Source organism: Diaporthe batatas (assembly GCF_019321695.1).
Source record: "Diaporthe batatas strain CRI 302-4 chromosome Unknown Contig00013, whole genome shotgun sequence".
NCBI lineage: Eukaryota > Fungi > Ascomycota > Sordariomycetes > Diaporthales > Diaporthaceae > Diaporthe > Diaporthe batatas.
The window spans coordinates 106,001-130,817 of NW_025408560.1; the positions used below are offsets into that span (position 1 = coordinate 106,001).

The 24,817-nt window shown below is 54.8% G+C and overlaps 5 protein-coding genes across 5 annotated transcripts; 1 reads left to right on the forward strand and 4 right to left on the reverse strand.

Annotated features, from left to right (window-relative positions):
- Positions 1-143: 143 nt before the first annotated feature.
- KVR01_010607 (uncharacterized protein) lies at positions 144-1,767 on the reverse strand (the record flags this gene model as incomplete). Its single annotated transcript, XM_044793087.1, has 6 exons — positions 144-256; positions 326-408; positions 491-684; positions 816-1,094; positions 1,190-1,481; positions 1,544-1,767. 6 exons carry the CDS (start codon positions 1,765-1,767, stop codon positions 144-146), a joined length of 1,185 nt encoding a protein of 394 aa, XP_044640766.1.
- A 3,047-nt stretch (positions 1,768-4,814) lies between these two features.
- Positions 4,815-5,122, reverse strand: KVR01_010451 (uncharacterized protein; the record flags this gene model as incomplete). Its single annotated transcript, XM_044792884.1, has 2 exons — positions 4,815-4,831; positions 4,906-5,122. 2 exons carry the CDS (start codon positions 5,120-5,122, stop codon positions 4,815-4,817), a joined length of 234 nt encoding a protein of 77 aa, XP_044640610.1.
- Positions 5,123-11,595: 6,473 nt separating this feature from the next.
- KVR01_010609 (uncharacterized protein) lies at positions 11,596-14,337 on the forward strand. Its single transcript, XM_044792141.1, has 4 exons — positions 11,596-12,712; positions 12,782-13,026; positions 13,106-13,449; positions 13,531-14,337. The coding sequence occupies exons 1-4, from the start codon at positions 12,619-12,621 to the stop codon at positions 13,556-13,558; spliced, it is 711 nt and encodes a 236-aa protein (XP_044640768.1). The 5' UTR covers positions 11,596-12,618; the 3' UTR covers positions 13,559-14,337.
- A 1,612-nt stretch (positions 14,338-15,949) lies between these two features.
- KVR01_010213 (uncharacterized protein) lies at positions 15,950-18,425 on the reverse strand. The gene is made up of 3 exons (XM_044787734.1): positions 18,165-18,425; positions 16,767-17,976; positions 15,950-16,675 (listed from the first exon to the last, which is right to left on the reverse strand). The coding sequence occupies exons 1-3, from the start codon at positions 18,240-18,242 to the stop codon at positions 16,230-16,232; spliced, it is 1,734 nt and encodes a 577-aa protein (XP_044640372.1). The 5' UTR covers positions 18,243-18,425; the 3' UTR covers positions 15,950-16,229.
- Positions 18,426-22,299: 3,874 nt separating this feature from the next.
- KVR01_010541 (protein transporter TIM17) lies at positions 22,300-23,369 on the reverse strand. Its single transcript, XM_044793630.1, has 3 exons — positions 23,089-23,369; positions 22,660-23,013; positions 22,300-22,590 (listed from the first exon to the last, which is right to left on the reverse strand). Exons 1-3 carry the CDS (start codon positions 23,161-23,163, stop codon positions 22,543-22,545), a joined length of 477 nt encoding a protein of 158 aa, XP_044640700.1. The 5' UTR covers positions 23,164-23,369; the 3' UTR covers positions 22,300-22,542.
- Positions 23,370-24,817: the final 1,448 nt, after the last annotated feature.

The window sequence follows — 24,817 nt, forward strand, 5'->3', positions numbered from 1 at the left end:
GTGCATCCGACGGACAAGCTGTTGATAGCCTCAAGCGATGCTTCACCTCGGCAGTTGATGCTACAAGAGGCTGCGCATTTGTGAATATATCAACCTTGAGAAAAAGAAGACATACTACCACAAAACAATGCAGACTCCCTCTCTCACAGGCTTCTGGAAGCCACCGGGGCTTTCTCCAAGTCATAATCCTGCTTCTGGGGCGGGATTTCTCCCACGTAGATCTGGAGCGGCCGCCACATGCGAGGCTTGGGGTCGGCTGTGTTTGTCCAGAAGATCAGTAACAGAACGTGACTTGGGACCATGGATACCAAATCGGTCCACTCACCCATAGCTTCCCGCCAATGTGCCACGTATCCCGGGTTCCTGTTGAGCAGCGTCATGGGCAGGATGAAGTCGGGAGGAATCCCCCTATAATAGCCGAGGGTTCCAGGTTAGTAGACGACTTTATAAAACGCCTCTTCAGGTCAAAAGCATAGGCAAGTTTTCTTACATGGCCTTGTATGCAAAGCTAAGGAAAAGATCTGCGTTTGCGCACAGGTTGCGTGACTTGAAGTATGGGTCCTGGGAGGCAATGCGGTCAATCTCGAGGGCGACGGCGAGGTGGTGGTCGTCTCTAAGGGACTCGATGTCTTGCATAGATTCGGCGATCAGTTCACGGAAGAGAACTGATCGCGGGTCCGGTAGCTATTGACTAGTAGTCAGTAACCGAAGCCACCCCCGTCGAGTTCCGATGTTGTCCTAGGTGAGGGTGGAAGGGACTAGTCTCCGGGCAACGACCACGGGTTTGACTTCAAGACCCAGCAGGACAGACTTACTTTCCACTTTCGGTGACCGTACCCAAAGAGCCTTATCTTGCCTGACTTGACTGCTTCGATGAGCATCGGGACCTCCTTCAGGTCACGCACAGCCTCGAGCTGCTTATAGGCGACCTCGATGGCACCGCCATGGAGGATACCGATGCCGGAAAGCGTTGCGGCGGCGCAGCACGAGTAGGGGTCTGCCAGCGTGGACGCCGCGCTGAGAAGCACCGAGGCAGAGTTGGTGATCTCATGGTCTGCCATGAGTATCATGGTGCGACTGAGCAGCTTGACAACCTGCACGCAGTCAGCTGTATGCCGTCTGGCAAGCAAATCCAGGACCTGGAGGTCGGTAAGGGGTAAATGATAGGGGGGGAGGGGGTTACACATACTCGAGTATCAGGCTTTCCGGTCGCTGGCTCTACAAACCTCATCATGTGCAGGATATTCTCGATGTACGAGTAATCATGCCGGGGAGGGGCGAACTCGCGGCCATGGAGGCGGCAGAATACTGCCGAAACAATTACAGAGACGGTGAAGATCTGTTGCAGGATTTCATTGTCCACAGCGGACATGTTACCTTTGTAGAGATTCTCGCCACGGTGTGCTGGAATTTTCTCAGGGTGCAGAGATATATATAGGGTTAGGATGGCGGCAATGGCTGTTGGGCCATGCGTCTCAGGCCTTGAAGAGTCAGCTTTATTCTGTACTAGTAAAGTCCATTTCATGTTACGGCGTGCACGTACGCAAGGTTGTTGATCGTGTCGAATATGGCCTGTGGTGGCATTTTAGAAGTGGCAATCGAAGTATTAAACGCCACCGCCTCAGATTCACTTGGGAGATGGCCGAAGATGAGGAGGAAGGCGACGTGTTCAAACGGCCTTCCGGAGTAATACAAGTCAGCAACATGAAAGCCTCGGTAGGCAATCTCGCCTGCGTCGCCATCAACATATGTGATCTTGGATTTCATGCATGCCGTGTTTTGGAAGCCGGGGTCGAAAATGCGGATTCCTGCACTGTTTTGCTCAACCGGATTCTCTTCATTGCGAGGGGTCTTGATCTTCTGGAAATCTGTGGCCTGGATGGAGTTTTGTTCAATGGGAAGGTGATAGGTGCAATTCGTACGATTGTCAACCACGGTCAAGGAGCTCTCGTTCTCCCGCGGAAGAGTCGCCAGTCGAAGATCTGCAGACGCATCACTTAGAACAATGCGAGGGCGCATGGAGTGAGCGAGATGGCCTAAGGTTAATCCACTTGGTGAATCTGGGGGATGGCCGGACGTTCCGGTGTTCGACGTCGTATAGGCGGGTGATCGAGGATGCTCCGGAGACGATGCACTCCGGTCAGTTGTAGGAGATTTGGGAAATCCGGTAATAGCTGCTGGATGGGCGACAGGCACGGCCTGAGTACAACGCTGCAACGATGAGGCGTTTTGATCGCTGGGTGATTGCAAAAGGTCGCCGGAAGACGACATCTTGGAACAGCGTGGACGGTCAAGGACAAAAGCTTGGGCTCACTGTAGGTAATTGGTAATCAGTATCGAAACAAACCTGTTCATCATTTGAAAATTTGGTCACAACGGCGAGCGCCTGTTTTAAAGAGGCCCTGTGAGCTATTCTCATGGCCGAACTTCGCGCTTATTGGGCTCAGGTGCCAGTCAACCACGGGTTGAGAACCGTCCACTGCCTGATAATTAGTAGTGTGGGATCGGTCCGAAGCTGGCACATTGAATGCGCCCGAGCTTGAGCTTTAGGAGAGAATCAACATTATAAACGCAAAGTCAGTGCGTCGCAAGGCTGAGGCCACAAGCACCTATCATATTATAACTACTGTTATCGACATCATATTCTTTCCAAGCGCTGGGTCTAGAGTGCTTACCACCGTATGAAGGCGCCATGTATGTCCTCGGACGTATACGGAATAGAAGCGAAACCACACAGCACGAATGACTAGTCCTCAAGCTATATGTTTCGTAGCTCGCATCTTGTAGCTTTGGGACCCCGAGGTATGATACCTAGGTAGCCTTAGAGCCAGGATAAGGAGGGCCAACTTAGAAGGCTCTCCCTTGGTTTCTGCCACGTATCCTTCCAGGGAAATTTATAATAGCGTCTGAAATCTGATCAATTGGAAGTCTAGCAGCATTCATGTCTCACGATGGAGAGCATTGAAGTGAGCAAGCACGTAATCTGTGGCTGGTACGCACTTCGGGTTTAATGCCTGCCATGTTGTTGAACGAGCACCAGGGATGAAGTTATAAGAGGTGGGATTGTCTTGATAGGACAAGAACAAGCGGGCGGGTACAAAGTTGACGCCGGTTCAACCAGTAGGCGTGGCTTATTCAAACAATTTGCATGCGTACCCTAGGTAAATGGACGGCTCAACAGAGTCGCGCAGTACATTTGCTCTGGCTACTTGGCAGGGAGGGGGTGTGTAGAGAAGTGAGGAAGTCGCGAAGATGGATTGCGAAGATTGCAAAATCAGACCTTGGAATTCCACAGCCTTCCAATTTCAAGTGCAGGCTCGACTTTCTCTTGGGTTGAATCGATGTCTCGTCCTTCCGGGCCTCTTTCAGCAGAACCATTCACATTGACAAGCCGCGTATGTTCAGCCCCACATATGCTATCTACCCAGGTACGAGTATGGACATGTACTTGAAAGGATTCAATCCCCAGTAGGGCCTCCATACCTGGCTAATTAGGGTATTATCCTACCACTTGCCCTGAAGAGATTATTTCACAGGTGAACGTCTCCGAAGAGATTGCCCTGTGGAAGATTTCCTCACTAATAGGTTGATCTGTAGGAGACTACCTTGTCCGAAACTTTGCAGTAAGGTCTGACTGTGACTATATTGAACTCTAGGATAATGTGGCTAGGCAGCGGAAACGCCGGCCACCTGAGCCTCCATCTGAGCTTATAGTGGCATATTGAGGTTAATTCCCCTGCGCTGCTCGGGGTTAGGCAAGTATCAGTACCAGGAGAACGCTTCCTTAGTGGATAGCCAAGGTATAGATAGGTAAGTGATAGGACGTTGGAATAAACTCTTGAGTCCCCTGCTCTTGTGACACTTGAAAATGCGGGAGTGAGGCACAGCATTTATTCCCCGGTAGTAGGCCAACTGACACTCGACGTGAGGTTCAAAATCAAGTCAGCAGCACTCTTGGGGGCGGATTGGATGCATTGGCTGAGCGGATTGATAGGCTGCGCAACCCTGACACACACACCCCATCTTGGCCTGCATGGCGGCCCGGGAGCTTATGGAGCTTGGTAGAGTCTGTGCCGCAGGCGTGCCTAGAAAGGATCCGTAGATCTGGAGCTTGAAAGGAGCACCGACACCCACACGAGGTCAGCGCTAATAAAAGCCAACCAACGTCAGTCCTTCACATCAACACTTTTAAATTTATTGTCATTTCTTGAACTTCTGCTTCAAATTATTTTTATTCCTCCGTTTTACCGATCCATATGTCGACTCTCTACCCGCGCCCACCGGGCGTATTTTCCAAGTCCTCGGCACGCTCGGGATGTGAGATGCTTTTTTCCCCCCTGGCCCCGAGTCTGGACTAACCAACCATCTCGGCCGGGCTCTTATACGCCCTCACACGTCTTATGTGTATCGCTTCGTTCTGCCCAGCCGCTCACTCCGGGGCGCCCGGCCAGACAGTCCGTCCCCTGGCCCTTCTATCGACGCCGTTGGACGGCCCTGCGACGGCGCTCTCGTGCGCCCAGTGTTGCCGCCCGATCAGAGTGCGTCTCGGCTGGCGCCTGGGCTGGTTTGAACCGTCGTTGATGCCATATGATAGGGCTTCACCAATGACCGCGCCCGTGTCGGATCCCAGGCTCTCCGCCCTCGTCCTCGTCCTCGCCCCCGGAGGATACGTGGGTGCTGCCCCTGTCTCCGCTGCCGCTGCGGCCGCTTCGATTGTAGCCATTGTTGCCGTTGTGGTCGCCGGGCCCTTCCCCTTGGCGAGCCCAGCTTCCACGTCGCTCAGCTCAACCCTGCTGTTGCTGGCCTCATGCTCATCAGTCCCAGTTGCCGCCTGTGAGTACCAGTTAGCACTTTGCCGTGATGAGTTGTTCACCTTGTCCCACAGCCTCAGAGGGATCAGCTTACCTATCCGGGCGGCCCTGGCCTGCCTCTCGCTGACCTGCCTCTTGGTCTCCTTGCGACTCGCCATGGCGGCGCAGATGATGAAGCCGATGGGGATCAGGGTGATGATGACGTAGGCGGGGATCCAGTTAGTGTTCATCTGGTTGTTGACCATGTCTTCCTGCTTGGCCCATTCCTTGAACTCGTCCGAGAAGTGGAAGAGGCTGCTGGAGTTGGTCATGGTTGCTGTTGGCAGGGTGGCTAGTATGAGTCTTGCCTGAGAGGAGTGCGGGAGGCGATGGCAGGCGATGGTGAGACAACAAGGTCGGTGGGGCTGGGGCGGGAGTGCGACGGTTCGCCGTTGGCGCAAGGATGCGACTGGTGATGTGGTGTGTTTTTGATGTTCAGGTCGGAGTTGAGGGTGACAATCAGCAGACTCGGTCAGACTCAGGACTTGCTCGAAACAAAACAATTGACAAGATGTGAGGATTGAGACTCAGACTGGATCGAAGGTTGACCTTTGGGGAAGTGCAGCAGGGCAGGGGGGGCAGATGGGGCAGGGAATTGACGCCGATATTTGTGGAGGCGGGCAGGGATGGTGAAGTCACTCTTAAGGGGTGAGTCCCGGGCGGAAGCGCCTTGGTTGGACAGGGACAATCGCTTTGTGCGCAGTGGCAGAGCTAATGCAGGCCCTTTGCATGTCTTTTTTTTCTTGGCCCGCAAGCGACAATACCCAGGTACCAGATTACAATGGCCTCATGTCCCATCCTGTCCACTCGGCCGCGCGGTCTCTCACGCTCTCTCTCTCGCTTCGGCCGGCGACTGAGCTCCTATGGGACTGGTGCTTGGGTGGCCAGAGAAACACGAGACTCGCTGAGATTAGAGGGTCCCTTGACTCAGGGGCCACAAAGGCAGTGTCACCCTCGGCATCATGCCCCCAAAATGTCCACTTTAACCCGGCGCTTGCCTCGTTGTGATCCGGTTGATTGACTGGCGGCCGATCAGTTAAGCCTCACAGCCACTACGCACATGCCATTTGTGCCATTTCCTAGCACCGACACCGAGATTGTCCATCTCCTCTGCTCCGTCCCCAACGGCCAGCCACGCCGGCCAAGCCAGCCAAGCCAGCCTTTTCCACATCCCATCTTATCCCATCTCTCGTCCCATCTCCCCAAGATCGGCTCGATTAGGCTGACGAATATGGCGGATCCGTTTGGTATTTCGGCCTCCTGTATGCGAAATTTGAGTCAGCCGAGCCTCGAGTTGTGTTCACGCTTGTCATCTTCTCGACGGAATTTCCCTGCCTTCGCCTTGGCAGAAGCATTCCCCCCAGGCAGTGCCGTGGGAGAGAAGAAGGGGGAAGCGCCTTACGAGTACGACACGTCTGTACCATTCTTCTTGACGCAGAGCTTCCCGGCTACAGCGCACAGGATGATGAACCCGATTATCGACGCCACAGCCACCACCGTTATGAGTGCCTCGCGTGTTTGCCCTTCCATGCCTGGTCGTTCGTTGTTTGGTCGGGGTGATGACTGGGCCTCCCGGGAATGATGCTGCCAGTTCGAAGCACGTTTTCGTCCTGCAAGAAAGTCGAGCACCCCGTGCCGTTGATCCCGTCGCTTTTACTCCCAGGTTGCTCCTTTGTTTGCACCGCCAGTTTTCAGCCCATCAGGAGGCCCTGCGCTATCGTGGAAACAAAGGACGCCATTTCTGCCTGTTGGTACGAGGCGCAGGTGCATTGCGTCGCTTCTCCAAATGGGCGCTGCTATACTTGAGAGCCCGTCGACGCAACTTCGCAATTGGGTTGCCTTGGCTGCCCTCGGCTTGTTGGCCATCCCAACCAGTCCCACAGTCGTCGATGGCCCAGGTCGCCAATGCAACATGCTAGCTGACCAGTGCTCTTTCTCGTAGCCTTTTCCTGGCCGTCACTTTAGCCCGACAGTTCACCGCGATGACCTCTTATCACGACCAAAGGACAGGCAATCTCGGCTGATCGTTATGACCGCTCAAAGCTGCACCAGTTTGCACCGCCGACTACCTATGTCGATCGCTGCGTACAGATTGTAGGTTTTCAATACTGTGAATTTATGGCCTGGAAGGCTGTTTGAATGCCCAATATATGCAGTGCCAGTCCACTCGTTGCGACACACGCAGATTGGGCAGAGCACCTGTCTAGCGGCTGTCACTCCCTTGCCATAAGCCAACATCTCCGCTGGGCGACGCCTCGTGGGTTTCTTGTCATTGGCGTCAGATTGACTGTGAGTGACGAGCCTAGCTCGCGTGGACACAGCTACGTCTGCAAGACAAACCAGCTCCCCGATCGAGCGAGGGCAAGGAGAGAGGGAATCCAGATGGATCCGGAACAGTGGCAGACCGGAATCGCCCCGAGGGGTCGCTGACAGTGCAGCCGATTCCACCAAAGCCGCAAAGCCTGACTTTGCTTTGGACAAAGGCTTCCTTGGCTTTCGATTTGCAAAATAACCGCCCAGTGTCCCCGCCAAAAGTCACGTTAGGTGGTGATGGCCTTTCTACTTGCCTGAGTGCATATCCGAATGGCTCACACATCAATGTGAATAGCCCCAGAGGAAAAAAAGACACTGTCAAAACCCGTCTGCCCGTGCTATCGCCTTGAATACTAATCAGGTCCGCTTTCCTTTCGGCCGGTATCGCACTAGAGTCGATATGCCGTGCCTTCTCTCAAACGAAATCACGTAGCCTGCCATTAGATCCGTCTTCAACGGCACCAGTCGGTGGGAGACCAATTTGAAGGCATACCGCAGAGGGTGAGAGTGCATCATTCTTCGTTCACCCTCAGGTTAACAATCACAGGCTCAGGCCTGGTCCTTCCGAACCGTGGGACTTGCACACTCGCACTAGTCCTTTCGACAGCAGTAGATGTGAAAACGGCCAAAAGGGGGAAAGGACTATAGAGATGGAGGACGACTACCTAGGTATGGAGCAATGTCGTGGTCGGACTTCCCCAGCCAAAGATACTGGTTGCGCTCCTGGTTCCGTATCCGACCACCCTGCTCGGACACTATCAGAAGAACGCGGGAATGTGTTGCCAGACCGCTTTATGGGTCCTAGGAGACGCGTGTCTGGCACTCTCCCGGTCAAAGCGAGGTGCATACGCATGTCAGACCCTGGACACCGAGTTCCAGGTACCGGTACCTGGGGGATTTGCACCGACCGAGACTGATATATGGACATCTAGGAAAGAGCTTCGTCGTGGTATCTCGTGCTCGCGATGATGACCATACATGCGATCTGGTCTTCTCTGGTCAGTGTCATGTGAGCTGTGCGAGGACTGCCTCTCAATATCATACCATAGAAGCTGCCTTGACGTGGACTGGAACATCCCATTGAGCTATTTCCAGTGAAAGCGGATGACGGATACGCCAGGCACAGAATCCGAGCAACTGCGATAGAGCGAGAGCAGTCAGTTTCCTGCTTGGCCATTGGCACGCAGAACAGCTTGCTGAGTCGACTTTGACACCGCCAGCTGGTGCATTCGCTGTCGGCCCAATAACGTTAAAACCTTATGGTCGGTCCGCTGTCTCTTCTAGATTGCCAAGTTCAGAAGGGCCTGCGAGGTAAGCGAGAGAGCAGCCTGACCATCGAGGATCGTTGAGAGTGACAGCCTAGCTGGAGCTTACGCTTCGTGCCGAAAGCCGAACGCCTTCATGCATACTTGAGGCCAATGCCTAACCATCAGAAAGTCGAAATGCAGAGGGCAACCTGGGGCTGCCACCATCCTGACGGGGTGCCCCATGATGTGCCTCTTGAGCTTCGCAAGCAGGTTGACGACGACGTGCTTGGCTTTCAGGTCGCCGAGGTTGTCACCGTGAGTGGGCATCTAGGTGGTCAAGTGCACCTTGCGCAAGACCATGGAATCAGTCATGCTGAACTCTCTATTTAAAATCCTCGAAGCCGGGCCCATCCCGACCACTTAGACGAAAACGTAGATCTTCCAAGGAAACCACATGAATTTAAGTTTGGCGCGAACCTCGACAGGACTCATCCCATCAGCCAGTCGCATGTTCTAGATGCGGACTAAGACAGGCAGGAAAATTCGTGATGGCTGTCGGAGCGCTGGCTCTTGCGCTGGCACCGAACTCTAAGCTGGTGCACTGCGGCGAAATGCCAGGTGGTTGTCTGAATCGTGGCCGCGATTCCCAGCCAGGCTCGTCATCAGAAGTGCCGTAGTGCCGACCGCACCACTAGTCAAATCAGTCAAAAGAAAAGTCCAGACGGGCCTGGATGCTTTCCTTTCTTTCAGGGCGCCCGACCGTTGTGAGTGAGGCATTATGAGATAGATGCGTGGCTGCCTCGTAGTGGTACGGACGCTAAGTGTTCATGGACAAAATTAGCTGCGCTTTCCCCAGGCCAAGATGAAAATATCACGAGACAAATGGCCTCGACTGATCTACGGCACCCTTCGCCCGGTGATACAAGCAACAGCTGGCTAGCTAGCCGGCGCTTGCAGAGTAGCAGGCCTGGATGTTGTGGGCACAGGGGGGGGGGTGCCAGTGACTTGATACTGCTAGCCCCGATGGCTGTCAATGCCATGCTGATATTTTGAGAGATGGAACCTTCGATTCGTCGTCTACCGCCGAAAATTAAGGTTATTGTAAGGTTGTTATGCGGTGCGTGCCGTTGGTCAGTAAATTGCTCGTAGGCTAATCCGGATTAGTTGGCACGCATGCCGCGATTGAATACTGTTGGCCGAGGTGCGGGTTAGAGAAGTTTTGTCAGTGTCTGGGAGTATGCTGCCATTATTGAGAAGTTGCTATATTACTGGTGTTGGCGTGCATGGTGTGCAATATAGCAGACAATGCGTCTTCGGAAACCCCACCAGGCTCAGAGGTCTGCTTGGGGAGTTGGGGAGGTTGGGTCAGCTATGGCCTGTCTGGTGGCGAAAAGACTGAGTCACTTGCGTTGTATCGACCTGGCAGATTCTTGGGGGGAAAAGTCTCGTTGCGCCTGGATCATAGGAGAAGCAAGTGCTTTTGAGGAATGCCAGTAGGTAAGCGCATCTGGCCGGCGAAAGGGAAAAAGGCGAGGGCCGCCAGTTCGTCTTGTCAATGTCAACAGCTTGGCAATGAAACGATCGACCATGAAGAGAACGTATGTCTGTCCTCGGGAGCTGGCTCCACAGCTCCACAGCTCCACGGCTCGGGCTAGGGAGCACCCAGGCCGTTCCGGCTTGTCGTCCTGGCAGCCTGGATTGTGAACCACAGACCTTGCTTGGCCAGCGGAAGAGTCAAGGCCGATCAGCTTGGCGATGCCTCACCATGCCCCAGTAGACACGCCTCTGGACCCGCTTATCTGAAATCAGAGGCTGCCATGTGGTTATTGACTGACACAGGGATCGCGGAACCGTTGCTGATGCGCAGCTGCATGGGCTCCTGGATGCTGACGAGGAGTTGACGAGGAGTTGACGGTGGTTGGAAGTGATTGATGAGGTTGGCAACGTCAACCTGGGGGTTGCATTCCCGGTGGGGCCGCGGGAAGAATACACCGAGCGAATGGGGGATGTGGCGGGCGGCGGGTAAGTATATTGTACTCCGTACAGTACGTACCGCCGGGTCTTGCTCTTTTGATAGTATACAGTACCTTGCGGCTGCCTCAAGACCACGATATTGTAGCCCATTTTACCCAATCTTCCGAATGCTCAAACTCACAGATGGGAGTCGGAAATGTGTTGATGTAATCTGAGAGAGCCGAGTACTGACCTGGCTGCCCATGTATGATGTCGCATCGTACCGTGTTTCACGCTGGCAGTATCTAGGTACCCCCTCCGTAAGGGGGCCCGTGTTTGTTTCGTTTCCTGTAGAAGGCAGGGGAGCGATAGTGTTTCCCTGAGTCGGGGCAAGCCCGCGGAAAGGGAAAAAAGGCTAGCAACTTGTGCAAGAACGGGTTAGACTCGAGGCAGGTACCGAGCACGCTCTAGCCTTGAGGCATGTACGGAGTACTCAGGCAAGTCAGGGTACTCCAGCAACTGATACTCCCAACTGATATCCAAGGTGATATCTCCGGATCCCCTTTCTCCGCTGGCGACAGCCCGCAGAAGCTTTCGGGCGCAAGGTGTCAACCAACAACACAACATGCACAAATCCGACGACTCAACCTTCGCTGTTTCATTCGAGATGCCGTCCCAGAGCACTGGGCCTCGTTCATTGCCAGGCCAAGGGATGCACTCACCAGAGGGCCGAAGAGAGGAAAACAAGCGAGTCTTGGGCCCCGCCGAGGGGGCCCCATCGGCGCCATCGCCCAGAGAGCCAGAAGCTTGATAAATGATGTGCGGTCTGTCCATGCGGCCAGGCCTCCACAATAATCTGCGCCAATGCTTGGGAGCGGTTCTTGTTTGAGGCCGTGGGAAAGCTTCTCCACGCGAAGCATTCCCAGCCATATGGAATGACTACCGCACGTTCGGTGCAGCCAGCCCTCCGGTCCAACGGTGCCCGCTTCTTTTCCTGGCCGGTTGTCGATGCTCATGCACGCACGGCAAATGCTCGAGCGCGTCAACGGTCTACCTCGTACGCCAGCCACCAGTCATGCCCAGGGCACGCGCGCAACCCCCTCCCCCTCGAGGGATGCGACTCAACTCGACCATCGTCTGACGGCCATAGCTACATAATTGCACGTCGTGTTTGGTCCTGTATTCCTAGAGACATGCGCGCCCAGGTGTGGGCCCCCCAGATCGGCCATCATGTTCATGTTCTTCCGACGAAGCTTGACCAAACATGGCCAGGCCTGCGCGCCCCAGCACGAGGCGGCCGACATGGGCCATGGGCCATGGGCCATGGGCAGGGCAGCGCAGGGCAGGGTGCTCCTCGACGTCGGCGCTGAATTCTATATTTGCACCTGTCTGGTGTGCGTGTACCGTGTTTCCTCGCCATCTGCCTGCGCTCGGGGCACTCCTCCCTCCAAGTCGGCTAGGGCTGCTCTTGGCAGGTATCAAGTGTGCTTGACCCACCCAGCCGACAGCGTGGGTCTCCGTCGTCTGAAAAGCCGGCCGTGCCTGGGCCCTTTCTTGGCTACTACAGCCAAGGAGAATCACCTCGACGCCCTCAAACGCGACCCAGTTCGCCGCTGGCTGATCAGGCACTACCCCTCCCACTCGCCTTCTCACACGCACTTGTCCCTCCCTCTATTATTGGATAGCTGTGGCTAGTGTCACCTGCGTTTCAACCTCCCAGTGCATCGTAGTCCTTCTCTTGGCGGCTCACTGACCAATCACAGCCCTCGTCCCGACCGACAGCATGCTTCGTCCGCTTCGTTGCCCAAGCGTGCTCACGAGGCGGACAAGCATGCCTCCTCCGGACAAGCATCATCCCCATGTCCGGGGACTACACCATCCAGGCTCCACAATCCCCGGCATGGGAAGCCTCTGGGCTCTTGGCAGCTTCATGTCCTCGAGGCTTGTTAGGGCAGGGTCCAGGCGGGTGATCGGGTGGGTGTGGCTGCATGCTCACGACTCATAGAGACTATATATCGACTCGTCTCCCAACAACCCAAACTCTGCCTGACCATTTCTCTTCCTTAGCTGCGCTCGATCCAACTTTTTACGTATAATCTCTTCTTGGCTCCTTGCCACTCAGCCGCTGGTCGCCGTCGCTTGTCGTTCATTCAGATATATCTTGATTACATATACAAACGGATCAAATCCCCGTCTCTCATCTCACCACTCTCGAAAACACCATTCCAGCCCGAGACACCACTTCTTCAGTCACGATGGTTGCATACCGCATTCTGTTCTTGGCTGGCGCCGCAGCCGCCCTGCCCCTGAACATCAACCTCGGAGCCTACTCCCCGGCACTGGTAGTTGGTAAGATGCTCCGTCTCTCCCGCTGCCGGCGGTTAGAAACGTTTTGCTAATCATAGTGTACGCCAACAGGTGATGGTGAAATTAGCTTCGGAGGTAATCAAGATGTGTCCGGCCTGATGAACGTCCTTGAGGGCGCCGCGCAGAACGCAGCAAATGGAAGAGCGGCTAATGGTGCCGCTCAAGGTGCCGCTGAAGGCCAGGCTCAAGCTCCTGCTGCCCCACCCGCACAAGCACAGGCTCCGGCCGCTCAGCCGCCCGCTGTCCCGGCCAATGCCGCCGCCGCCTCCTCTGTGGATCCTAACCTACAGCAGCAGGTAAGTAGTCTTTCAGGGCACGCCAAGCTGGTCAACGCTGCGAGGGACACCTCAGCTAACAAAAGTACCAACTTGTTAGGCTCAGCAAATTGCCGCGCTCCAGGGTATGGGCAAGGAGATCGCCCCACGCGAGGAAGGGGAGACATCGAACCTCGCCAAGCGTCAGACCGGCTTCGACCGCGCCTTGCAGTACGCCGAGGCTGCCCTTGTCAAGGGCCCCAAGGTGCAGCTCGGAACCGGCGAGGGTGGTGCTGGCGTCGGTATTATCGTCGACAACAACCCCCAGGCCGCGGCGCGTCCCGGAACTGGAAACGCCGAGGGCGCTGCCGTCGCTGCCCCCGCTGCCCCCGCCGAGGGCGCCGTCCAGGCCGGGCTCAAGAGGCGGGATCTGGGTCTCAGCCAGAAGGTCAAGGTCACCACAATGTACGTCCGTTCTGGCGTTCCTCCCTGTGAGTTTAGCCATTTTCTTCGCATATTCTAACTTGGGCTTCCCACGGGGCGCAGGCGCAACTTCATAATCGACGTCGACTAATTTTCGTGTGCCATTCAAAGCCCTTCAGAACGGCGGTAACAAGATGAGCGTCCGCGATGTCCCGATCGAGCCACGCATCCAGACCCTCCAGATTGCCCCCAACAAGAGGGACGCAAACCCCAGCCCCAACGCCATCGACGCGCTCAACCTGAACGTTGATGGTGAACAAGGCATCACGATGACCTTTGTCGAGACTGTCGAGGATGCCGATGAGGATGAGGTGTGATCGAACAGATTTCCCGTCACCTCTTGCCGCCTGAAATTCACGCCATCATATTACATCAGCGACTCATTGTTTACGACCTACCTCCAATCTATCTCTTGTTTAAAAGACGACCGAACTGTGAATATGGTGGGATTTGCCTACGATGTTTACATGTAGGACATAATTTGTACCTCAGAACCTGCGTTATATATACCTTTCTCCTATTTTGTGTGGTGAGCGGCGTTTGACGGACTGGTGTGAAGCTGGACAGAGACATAGATCGTCAAAGCAGCGCCTTGATCAGGGCACATGGCTTGACGTGGAACCAGGCAATACTACGACCGGATGAAAAAATTCAATAACCCATATGACCCTGGCTACCAAGTGAAGCAGAAAAGAGCTCCCGATGACCGAAACTCTCCAGACATTGGTCCGTCCCATCACGCCTGGCGCAGCACCCGTTGTAACCTGGAGTTTTTCGATGTGCGGATTGTTCGCTCTCGTTAGTCCGAACGATGCGCAGCAGTAAGTCCGAGTCAGGAAAGATCGATCGTTGTGCAAGTGCGAGTGTTCCGACGACGACCCGCCACCAGAAGGTTGTCTCAGGACGCGGCGCCAAGATGCAAGAGGTTATCCCAGTGCCGGTTTTAGACTTCTGGAGCGCCGCCACCGCGGCTCCGTCCCGGGATATCCTAGTAGCCCTGGACACGGGCTGGCCTGGGAGGCCTGGGACGGCGGTCTCGGTTGTAGCCGTTGGAAACCGTCGGGGCAGGGGTGTGGGTGGACAGCTTGGGTGTTGTGGGGTGGCTGCTCACAACTTGTGTGACCTACAAGTATCAAATAATTTCATCTTTTCCCTTGTCATACTGAAGCATTTCGTCTCGTCCTCGAAGCTGCTCACTTTTCTGTCTTGGTCTGGAGGGAGGCAGAAGAGAGCGAGTCCGATACGTGCTATATATATATACTTCCCAGGCGTGGATCCTTGTGCTTGTGAGCACATGCGTCTTCTCCACCTGGGTACCGCGTACCTGCTGTATGCCCGCCCCCCCCCAGAGAGGCGATCTACTGGTCATCCTGATGCCTGCGCATTCTATCTTGTACTCTACCCACTCGCTACGAACTCAATTTCGGATCCACGGTACTGGACTGTTTCGTGCACTACTTGTCTTGGGGACGCCACCCCAACAGCCGGGAGCTTTTGCTGTCGAATCCTGGGGCTGTGTCTGCCACAGGGCAGGGACAGCATGAACACATCAGGCTGTGGGAGGATGTGGCGGTGTATTCAGAAGCGCGGTCACTTCTATGAGGTTTTCCCAGTCTTTGTGCAGCGAGCGCATTGTCATGATCATTGGGAACAAGAGTACCTAAGTAACCTCCTTCGCCAAGCCGCTTTGCCTGGATGCTGGACGGCCCGCGGAATTGAGCCTTGTTCTCAGAACAATGTCAGTCTGACTCCCCGTTTATGAGTACCTAGGGGCGTTGTTGTTTTGTTCAACGCCTACCATGTGAATTGGTAATATCTCGTTGGTAGGTGCAGACCCTACAAGCAAGTCAGGGGCCGGCCTACCTATCGGTAGTACTCATCACCGACTCCGGGATTTTGCCCATGGTCAAAGTCGGCAGAGGTGCGTGCAACTCAGTAATTGATCGCCCTGCACTCATCTCAGAGGAGGATCTGTGATGTTCCAGGCTTTGTGCTGCTCGACTAGGATGAAGGATGATCTTCAAAAGGTAGGGATGGCATCGTGCACAGGCAGTGTTGTGGGTGGCATTTAAAGTAGACGGGAGCCAACTTCTGACGTTCGTGCTAGTCCTGTCTGCCTTGCTCGTTATCGCTAGCAGCACGGCAAGGTCATGGGCCAGGCGCGCCGGTGAGTCCTGACCTGTTTCGAGTGGCATTGATGATCGACCCCTGTCTTCATGCCAGGCCCTATTGTAATCGTTTTCTCTCTTGGGGTGATCGTCTTTTTCGTCTGATCTACGTCGTATGGTGGCTGTCGGGAAGTGGTGTCTGGCAGGGGTGTCGGTTACAGAAGAAGAGACGGCGCGGGAAAGAGGAGGAAGGGTGTAGGACATCACGATAACTCGGCAACTCTGGTGGTCCCTTGCACGGCACTGGCGTCGGATCAGGCCGGCGGGAAAAGACCCCGAGAATCCTCATAGGTAGAATTCAATGTGCGATCGGTCGCGATTATGCGGTGCCATTGATGTTTCTATTTCCGGTGTTTGTCCGTTTCGACCCGCCCGCCTGCGATCTTCGCAAGTGACAGACACCAGGTCTGCTCATTGGGCGAAATTTATTCCTCTTGCTTTGTCTAGAATGCAAGTCGTTCGCTCATCAAGATGGTTAGCCCCCGCTATGTGATTGCCAATTCCAACGCCCGCACTATATATACGCCCGTCGGTCCCGCAAAGCGATCTCACACACTACAGTCGTGCCACGGCGGCGGCGGCCGCCGCGGATCCTCAGTGCTCCCACTCCTTATAGGCCTTCTGCTTCTGTCTCGTGTTCCACCCGAGCTTGCCGCTGATACTATTTACCCAGTCCTCCGAGCGGCGACCCTCGGCCTGGACGCTGGCGAAGGGGAAGCGGCTGGCCGAGATGGTGACATAGTCGCCCGGGAACAGCTCGACCCTCTCGCGGCCGTCGAAGCTGGCCCAGGAGCTCGTGCGCGCCGAGAACGGCACGCCCACCCGCAGTACAATGGTGTCGGGCAGGATGATGGGCCGGAAGGACAGCGTGTGCGCACAGATGGCTGTCACCAGCATCACCGGGTTCTCTGGGTGGCAGAGTGAGCCGCCAGCAGCGAGGTTGTAGGCTGTCGATCCGGTAGGGGTCGACACGCATATGCCGTCGGCGAGGACTGAGGTGAAGTGCTCGTCGTCGCCGAAGATTTCAAGATAAGACATTGCTGTGGTGGTTGTGCATCAGTTCATGCTTACGAATGTCGTGATTATTTTCACCTCCAGGAGCAGCTTTCACAAGGAAGAATATAGACTTACTCGGGTTCGGCCCCCGGTCTACCACGATCTCGTTTAGTATCTCGTACGTTCCGTCAGGCTTGTGTGTGTGCTCGTCCTCTTTTTCTTCACCAATCAGCTCTTCTACCAGGTCCCGGTCTCGCAGCGTGCTCTCCTCGTCTTCCTCACTTGAAGTGGTTGAACTACCGGCGGTGCCGTCCGCTATCAGGCCTGGATGCCGCTTTCCCTTCTGGCTTCTCATGATGGTTCCCTCGAATCGTAACCTGAGACTAACGGTTACGCCCTCCTTAAAGGCCCCGCTGAGTGTGTTCTGGTAGTCCTCAAAGTCGAACTTGGTCAGGAAGCCCAGGCTCCCCAGCGCAAAACTCAACACGGGCGGCACGATGCGCTGGAATAGCCAGCTGGCGTAGAGCACCGTGCCGTCGCCGCCCAGGGTTATGGCGAAGTCGAAAGTGTGTGGCCTCGTCCGGCACATGTGCTCGTCCCACCATCTCAGGCGTCGCGATATTGTGTGCGCATTCTCATCCTCGAGCTCGCCGGCCTGGATATAATCCTTCTTTAATTCTTCGACCAGCCCCTCGGCGTTGAACTGCTTGTTGGTCTTCAGGTCCCGCTCCAGGTATACCGTATACCTCACGTCCCGGTCCTTGTCCAGCAGCCACCGGGCCAGCTCCCGCGCCTTGGGGATCAGGTCGCGATCGTAGACCTTGGTCAATATGAAGACGTTGCGCACGCGGAACTTGAGCCGCATGCTCCCCAGCCGCCTGCTCAGCTCCCTGACGCCCCAGGCCATCTCGCTCAGCTGCTTCTTGGTCAGCAGGCGGCTGTGCAGCTCGTGCTCGGCCTCGGCATGGGACTTGTCGACGTCCGAGGTCGACTTGGCGATCTGCTTGGCCCACTCGTGCTCGTCGGTCTGGCCGGTGTCACTGCCGGCGTCGGCGTCGGTACCGCGGGAGAGGATGGCGCACTTGCCCTTGGGCTCGACGAGTCGCTGGTCGGACAGGCCGTTCTCGGAGATGGAGGCGCTGTCGACGTGGTGCTCGTGGTGCCTGTCCTTCTCATGCTGCTGGTGCTCGTGCTGCGCGTGGCGGGCCCGCTTCTGCGACTCGAGGAACTGGTGGACGAGACATTGCGTCTTGTCGTTGTGCTGCTGGCGCAGCTTGGGGATTGGCGCCTCGGAGGGGACGAGGGAGCTCTTGCGACGGTAGACGCTGCCGGCGTCGAAGGTTACCTGGTTGTGTGGGTTAGCAGGCGCGACAGTAGCAGGAACGGCGATGCGCTGTCGGTGTCGGTGTCGGTGTCGGTGTTGGTGATGGATGAGTGGTTGGGTGGTGATTGGAAAAAGCAGATGATAAGACCAGGGCGGTGGCAGGAGGGACATGGAGGGGCATTGAAATTGAGGGGCAGTTGGTTCAGTACCTCGACGGCCTTGGCATCCTCATCGCTGGCGCTGGAGTGAGGGTCCTCGAAGGCGACCTGCTTATCCTGGCCGCCCATGCTCGCTCGGCCGTGGAATTCTTGGATTTTGGAATCGCGATGAGCCCGCACAAGACGAGCGCGAGGGATCAGCGGACTGACGGTCGAGGTTGCAGATCGGAAGATACGGAGGGGAAATGGCGCATGGTAGAGGATTGAACAGTAATCAACCAAGGAGCAAGTAACATGGTCGCAGGAACCAGCTTCGAAAGGGCCTCTTCCGGTGACAAAGCGCTCCCTGCTCCCTGCCAGAGGGGCTTGAGGGTTATGTCATCATCGGTGTTCCGTGGCGACGGCTAGCAGTGTCAGAGAGCTGAGGAGTCCCCTCTGCAAGTGGGCAGGTGGGCCGTCAAAGCGCCTGTCATTGGTTGTGTACATACCTAGGTACCCACTAGTAGGTGCTTGGCGCCCCCAAATGAACCCTTAGTCCCTGCCTTGTGTCTAAGACCAGCACTTCGGCCAGAGACAAAACAACACACTACAATGGCCTTGTCCACCGTGTCGGGTCCCACAACTAGTGCACAGTACTGCTGCTGAAGATAAAATGTCTTATTAGTCGTGGCACTTTGAACGGCCAGGTCAAATCCCCAGCACAACACAGCCATGGAACACCAGCCTGCCACCTTCCCATTGTTCCCTTCTCTGCCGGCTGAACTGAGGCTGATGGTGTTTGAGCAAGCATTGCTGCCGCTGATAGAAACCAGGATCGTCGAAGTGTTCACGAGCCACGAGGATCCGGGATCTGTCTCTGACTTTGGGCCTGAGCTTGATTTCCTTGACCTTTCTTTCTCTGTCAAGAACGCGCCATTTCTCCGAGAGGCACAAAGCTTTGTGGTCTCGGCGGAAACCCTTCGCCAAGTATGCACAGAGAGCCGTGCCGCGGTGGCGGCCTTTCACAAGCGATGCGGTTGGCTGCTACCCCAGCGTGGGTTTTTCAGCGACGCGCTCTCCAGCTTGTCCCGAGAGTTGAGTGTCCCTCTTCGACCTCATGGCCCTCATGCCGACATTTTTTTCTGGCGGGGGTTCCGTCTTCTGGAAATGGATAGCATCAAGTCTTGGTCCGTTGGCGCCCATGACCTCGGGCTCGCCACGCGTTGGCTCGTGCCCATTGGCATCCTGACACGGGACCTTGACAAAATGGAAGTTGCCTGGGATCCTCAATTGTGGAAAATGCCCCTCGCCAGTGTACATTCGTGCATCAAGGATCCTTTACTAAAACCCCGAGAACACGACATCATCGCTCTCATCCCTGCGGATGAGCCACCATCTCCTCTCAGGTACAGTGACTTGATCATTGTCTCCGCCGACGCTAGTCGTAACATGATAATTCCTGGCCTTGAAGCCGGCAATCAAGATTTTCTCTTGGGGAAATTCGAACACTGCAAGGAAAGTCTGAGGCTTTTTGAAGAGCGGCGACTACTTCAATGGCACGGACCCGTGCAGACGCGCGAACCCAAGAGGGTGTTTCCTGATCTTTACTTCGCATACTTGGATCCTCTCAAGCGGAACCAGCCTCGCCAGACCCTGAACGAGCAGGCCAAAGGGCACGGCTCTCCCCGTGCTCACAGGTGGCGAGAGCTCTTTGGTTTGAATGTATGAGGCACGGAGTCCAGTAACTCCATTTCTGCCGCCTGCCTCTTTTTCTTTTGTCTGTCTACTTAAGTACCCAGTGATTCTGCTTAGTTTGTATCTCCAGAGAACAATAGCGCATTGTTCCAGAATATAGGGTACTACTAGTGTACTCTGCAGGCCAGATGGAACAGATCCCAGCATGCCCATTTCCATCCCCTAATTTCTTTAATTGAACAACGAAATCAATCTGTATCTCTGGACGTCCACTTTTGCTGCTGTGATGTAATGTAGACTCAGAGGTCTGCATCCTATGACGGGAAACCTCAGAAAATCCGATGTAGTCAGAGCCACTCGTGCGAGCAAGTTCGCAAAGTCATGCATCTCTAAAAGATACGTGTTAATTCGCTCCAGTCACAACAATTGCAAAAGTACAACACTCTGGGTAAATCGGAGCAAACTAAATCTTACAGCACCTATGAGTGAGGTTGTGCTGTGGCACACACCTCATAGCCCTCAGCTGTCAAAATCAAACTTGAGCACCAACCATTGCCTTCGAGTTCTATTTGAGATCACATGATCAGACCAGAAGACAACCGGTTTGCAGAACCTAGAGGAGGTTTCCTTGTTAATCTTTTATCAACACATTCGTATAATACACAGCCCTCTTTCCGCAAATACCACATGATGTCGCGAAAAGCTCAAAGTTCCCGGGGTTGAGACCCCACTTCCTTGCCACCAAGGTATAACATGCGATTGGCCAGCCAGGAGATCTACCCCCGAATAGGAAATCTTCAAAAGACCTCCGCCATGTCGGTGCAATGATCTGAAGGGAAAAGATGACACGATGCGTCGAATGATTGCAATCAAAATGACCCATTCAAGTGTTCATCACTCGTAGCGACAGCAGTGGGAACATCCCTGGAACCGAGAGGGTGCCCTTGATCGGCTCGGGTGGTGATGACGTTGGGGTGCGGAACCGTCAGCGGACCCGTGTATGCCAAACAGGCCTTGATCGGAGCTGATAGATAGACCACTGCTACCAGGTTGGCTCAAGACAATACGACGCAATTCCATGAAGTTTACAGGCTATCACATACTCTTGCAGTATCGGCAGTCTAGAAAATGATCTCAGGAACCCGTCCTTGCCCCCCATGGCCGCCTCCGGGTTAACCTTGCAGCTGCAAATGATGTCCTTGCATACAAAGGACCTTGCTCTGTGGCAGGCTGGTTTGCTCAATGTTGGCAAAGCTAATCATAAAACTACATTTCTTTCCACAGTGACTCAGCCTGGAGCTTCTTCCTCGGTCGGCCCACCTTTTGTCAATAACCCATCTGGAATATGACTTTCTTGCATTATCTCAAGCTTTCCCTGGCACAAAGGTAAGCGTTCTATGCCACTACTCTTGGCTATGGCGGCAACAAGCTGTAATACAGTCACAGATTGCCGGCGCTAAAGCGGCAAGAAAAGACGGAAACAGACGTGAAGAGGGAAGAGACATGTTTGCCAGCAGGGCGATGCTTGGAGCTGAGACTTCGAGACCCATGCAACAGCAGCATCGGCTTCCGAGAATTAGTCACTCGAATGAAGCAATCCGAACATCACGAATTTTGAGGAGGTCTCAATTCCTCTCTTCCCGATGTCTTGTGTTTAGCATAATGACCATGTCCCAATTCAAACCGCAACGCTCTCGGTATTCTCCCATTTCTGCCAAATGAGAATGCATTTGCAGGCGGGCACTCCATAGGGCTCCCCACCTTTTTCTCTCATTATCTCAAGGATTTGAGCCCTCTCAAATCAGAATTTTGAGTGGAATGTGTGAGTTGTCTACAACGTGTCGGAATAGGTTGTATTCCTATGCCACACTCACCGAACCTGGGCGCCGAAGAGGTGAGACCTTGACTATGGCACAAGACCTTGGATCTTTGCATTGTGTTTGTTATCGGCGGATCTCAACGGGCTGTATGAAACCACTGATACGAGGCTTAAATGCCTGAGATGGTGTTAGGGCCTCGCACTTTGGCGCCGAACATCGGTCACTTATGGCATGCGAAATCTTGGAGCCCGTACAAGGGGACAGCTTGAAGGTAAGTGGAGATGATGTAAAAGCCTGGACGTCGCTGCAGCGGGGCTGCCCAAGACTTCTTTCCCCACGCCCAGTCTCTCAAAGCTGGATGCTATAGGTAACCCCTGCTCGGCGCTCACAGGAGCCCTGTGTGCATCGACTGGCAGCAAGTTAACATCGCTTGGGTGGCTTTACAACGTACACAGCCACCGAGAACAAAATATATACAAACCACTGTGCTAGTGGCTTGAAAAGGGAACAGGATATTTGACTATTATCCTGGGTTCATAGTGTTGCTAGGACTTCGGGCAGATCGCGCAAGTGAGCACCAAGACACGTTTGAGGGCTCTGGCCTTGGGCTAGCAGGTGGTCTCGTGTGGTCTCGTGCGATCTGTAGAGTCTGTCAACAGCTACGATTCACCTACGCACGAAACCACAGAAGGTCATGCAAGTGCTGGTCTAATTAAAGCCGTATCTTTCTTTCGACTGTTCTATGGGGACACCTGAACTCCGCCGTTGAACATGCGAGCCATGCCAATAACAACACCGAAAATGAAGTAGTTGGCTTCGTCGCAATTCGTATTCTTATATTTCCTCTGAAGTGGGGAGATTCTCAACTCCGAAAACCAGGCTGATGGTTGTACAATGTGAACAAGGGAAGAAAAAGGTCGGACTCGTTAGGCCGATCATGCTAGCGCTTTCTCGCCATTTGGCGACGGTGGTGGCATGGGAACCTGTGGACGTGTCAGTCAGTCAGTCCAACCTCGGAAACTCTCACGCCGGGGGGGGGGGGGGTTGCTTACCTCTAGTTTTGTGCTGCCAGCCATCATCTTCTGGAAACCAATACCCACACCTTCAATTACTGCCAACAACACAGCGCAACCGATGGCGCCGTTCCTCGCCGACTTGAACCCGCCTCGCATCGCCAGGGCACCACCCGTCAGGAAGCCGGCCCCGATCGCGTTCCAAGGGTCCTCCTTTTGCCGGACGCCCTTGACGGCGCAGTCGCACAAGCTGAACAGGCCACCCCAGGCGCCGAAGTTGCCTCCTAATACCGGGGCGCGCATCTTGACAGCTGTGATGGCGCCTATCCGCCGCTCGCCGTATGGGCTGTTGCGAAAGCCTTTGATGCCGTGCCAGATCGTGCCGCCGATTGCCTGTTGGGAGGGATGGCGTTAGCTAGGTCACAAGGATGGATGCACAGAGGGGTGAGGGTGCGGGTGAAGACGTACTCCCATGGCGAAAGCACCACCAAAGTCATTGAGGATGACCCAGGGACATGGGTCCCGACCGTGATCCATGGCCATTATGTGCTGTGGAGGGAGGAGGCTGTAGAGGAGAGGTGTGTTCTGGGGGCCGGCGAGGCTTTGAGGCACGTGGAGGGGTTCGGTGTGGCCCGCTGGATCGAGAGGGTGTTGGCGACAAGAGGCTGCGCAAAAAGTCGAGTGGGTTGACGTAGTCGAGAGCTTGACTGTGGATGGCAAGGTGGATGGGAAATCTGGAAAGAGTCGGCGCGCTTGCGGCTAAGGAATTTCAAGTGGGTCTGACGACTGCTCTGCAGATCCCACCCGGTCTGTGCTTACAGGCGCGCATGCGGGCAGAAAAAGTCAAAATGTAAGCGCGGTGGCAAGCCGGCGGCTGCCCGCCAAGAGGATTGCATTTTGGCTGTGGTCTGTCTGCCTTTCAAAATCAGAGAAAGCACGTAGAGGAATGAATTCCGCGGAGACCCTTGGATTTAGAGGCTCCATCTGGCGCTGTGTTTTCTCAGGCATCCATCCACCACTGCAACACCCCGCTGTAGTGTAAGAATACATCCAACGGCGGAAATGGTGCGAATGCGCCCGTATAACTGCGACTACTTACCAAGCAGAAAATGCAGACTGTGGATTGACTCAGACTCGAAGTCGGACGACCCAACTTCCAGGCCGTTTCTCAACAAACCAACATAGCTTTGAAATCGCGAGCGTCCATTGGGAGCATTCACGCACCAAACGTAGTGTCATGTTGACAATGGTCCGAGGTGCACGGGCGTGCATGGGCGTTTCTTCAGCTGGGTGCTATAAGTCTACTTTATCACGGCTATGGTGTAGCTTCGCTCTATTAGGCCGCCGGGAGTGATTGTACCCAGTCTCTACAAGATCTGAGACCTGAAGACTGTGCGGCGACTTTTCGTGTCAACAAGGAGGGGCAGACCACGTAAACACTACTTAGTATTGTTACGTATATATTAGCTAGCAAAAGTGAAAACAAGCTTGGTCAAGGAAAGGGAGCATTGAAGGGAACAAGGAAAGGAGAGGATGAAGAGGAAGAGGAAGAGAAGCCGTTCCTTGGAGACTGAGGTTGTCGCGCAAGAAAGCGTGTCAAGCCACTATAGTCACCACTCCGACGGGCGATTTCAACTCAAGCGTCCACGAGACGCCCGGCTAGCTCAATCGGTAGAGCGTGAGACTCTTAAACGAGCCTCGTGTTCTGAAAGAAAATCTCAAGGTTGTGGGGTAAGAGAAAATCCAGATATCCAAGGCTTGGGTCGGGACTTGTCCTAACATCCGACTCAGTTCGACCCCCACGTCGGGCTCAATTCCCGTCGCATCGACTCAATCATTTTTTCCTCTTTTGCTTTTTGGTGGTCCGACGTCCTAAGGTCTCATATAATATCCTCCCTGGGGTCTGCAAAACTGGTGGACAGCCAGATTGTGTTCTATACATGCGCGTGTGAAACTGAGTGAGTACATGCAATGGTTTCTTCCAGGACCGTATACATGAGACTCACCTTTGCCGCGTGCACGTGACGCCGGGTGTAAGCTGTTCGCCTGGAAATCAATTGCAGCATGATTGGCGCTAGAGCCCGAGGCGAAGTGGGTCCGGCCGCCAAAAAAGTCGATGCTGCACGACCGGGCAGACAGCAGAGCTTCACTTTTGCTCGCCCTCGACCGACCCTCTTGGCCGCTGCAGCTTTTCTCT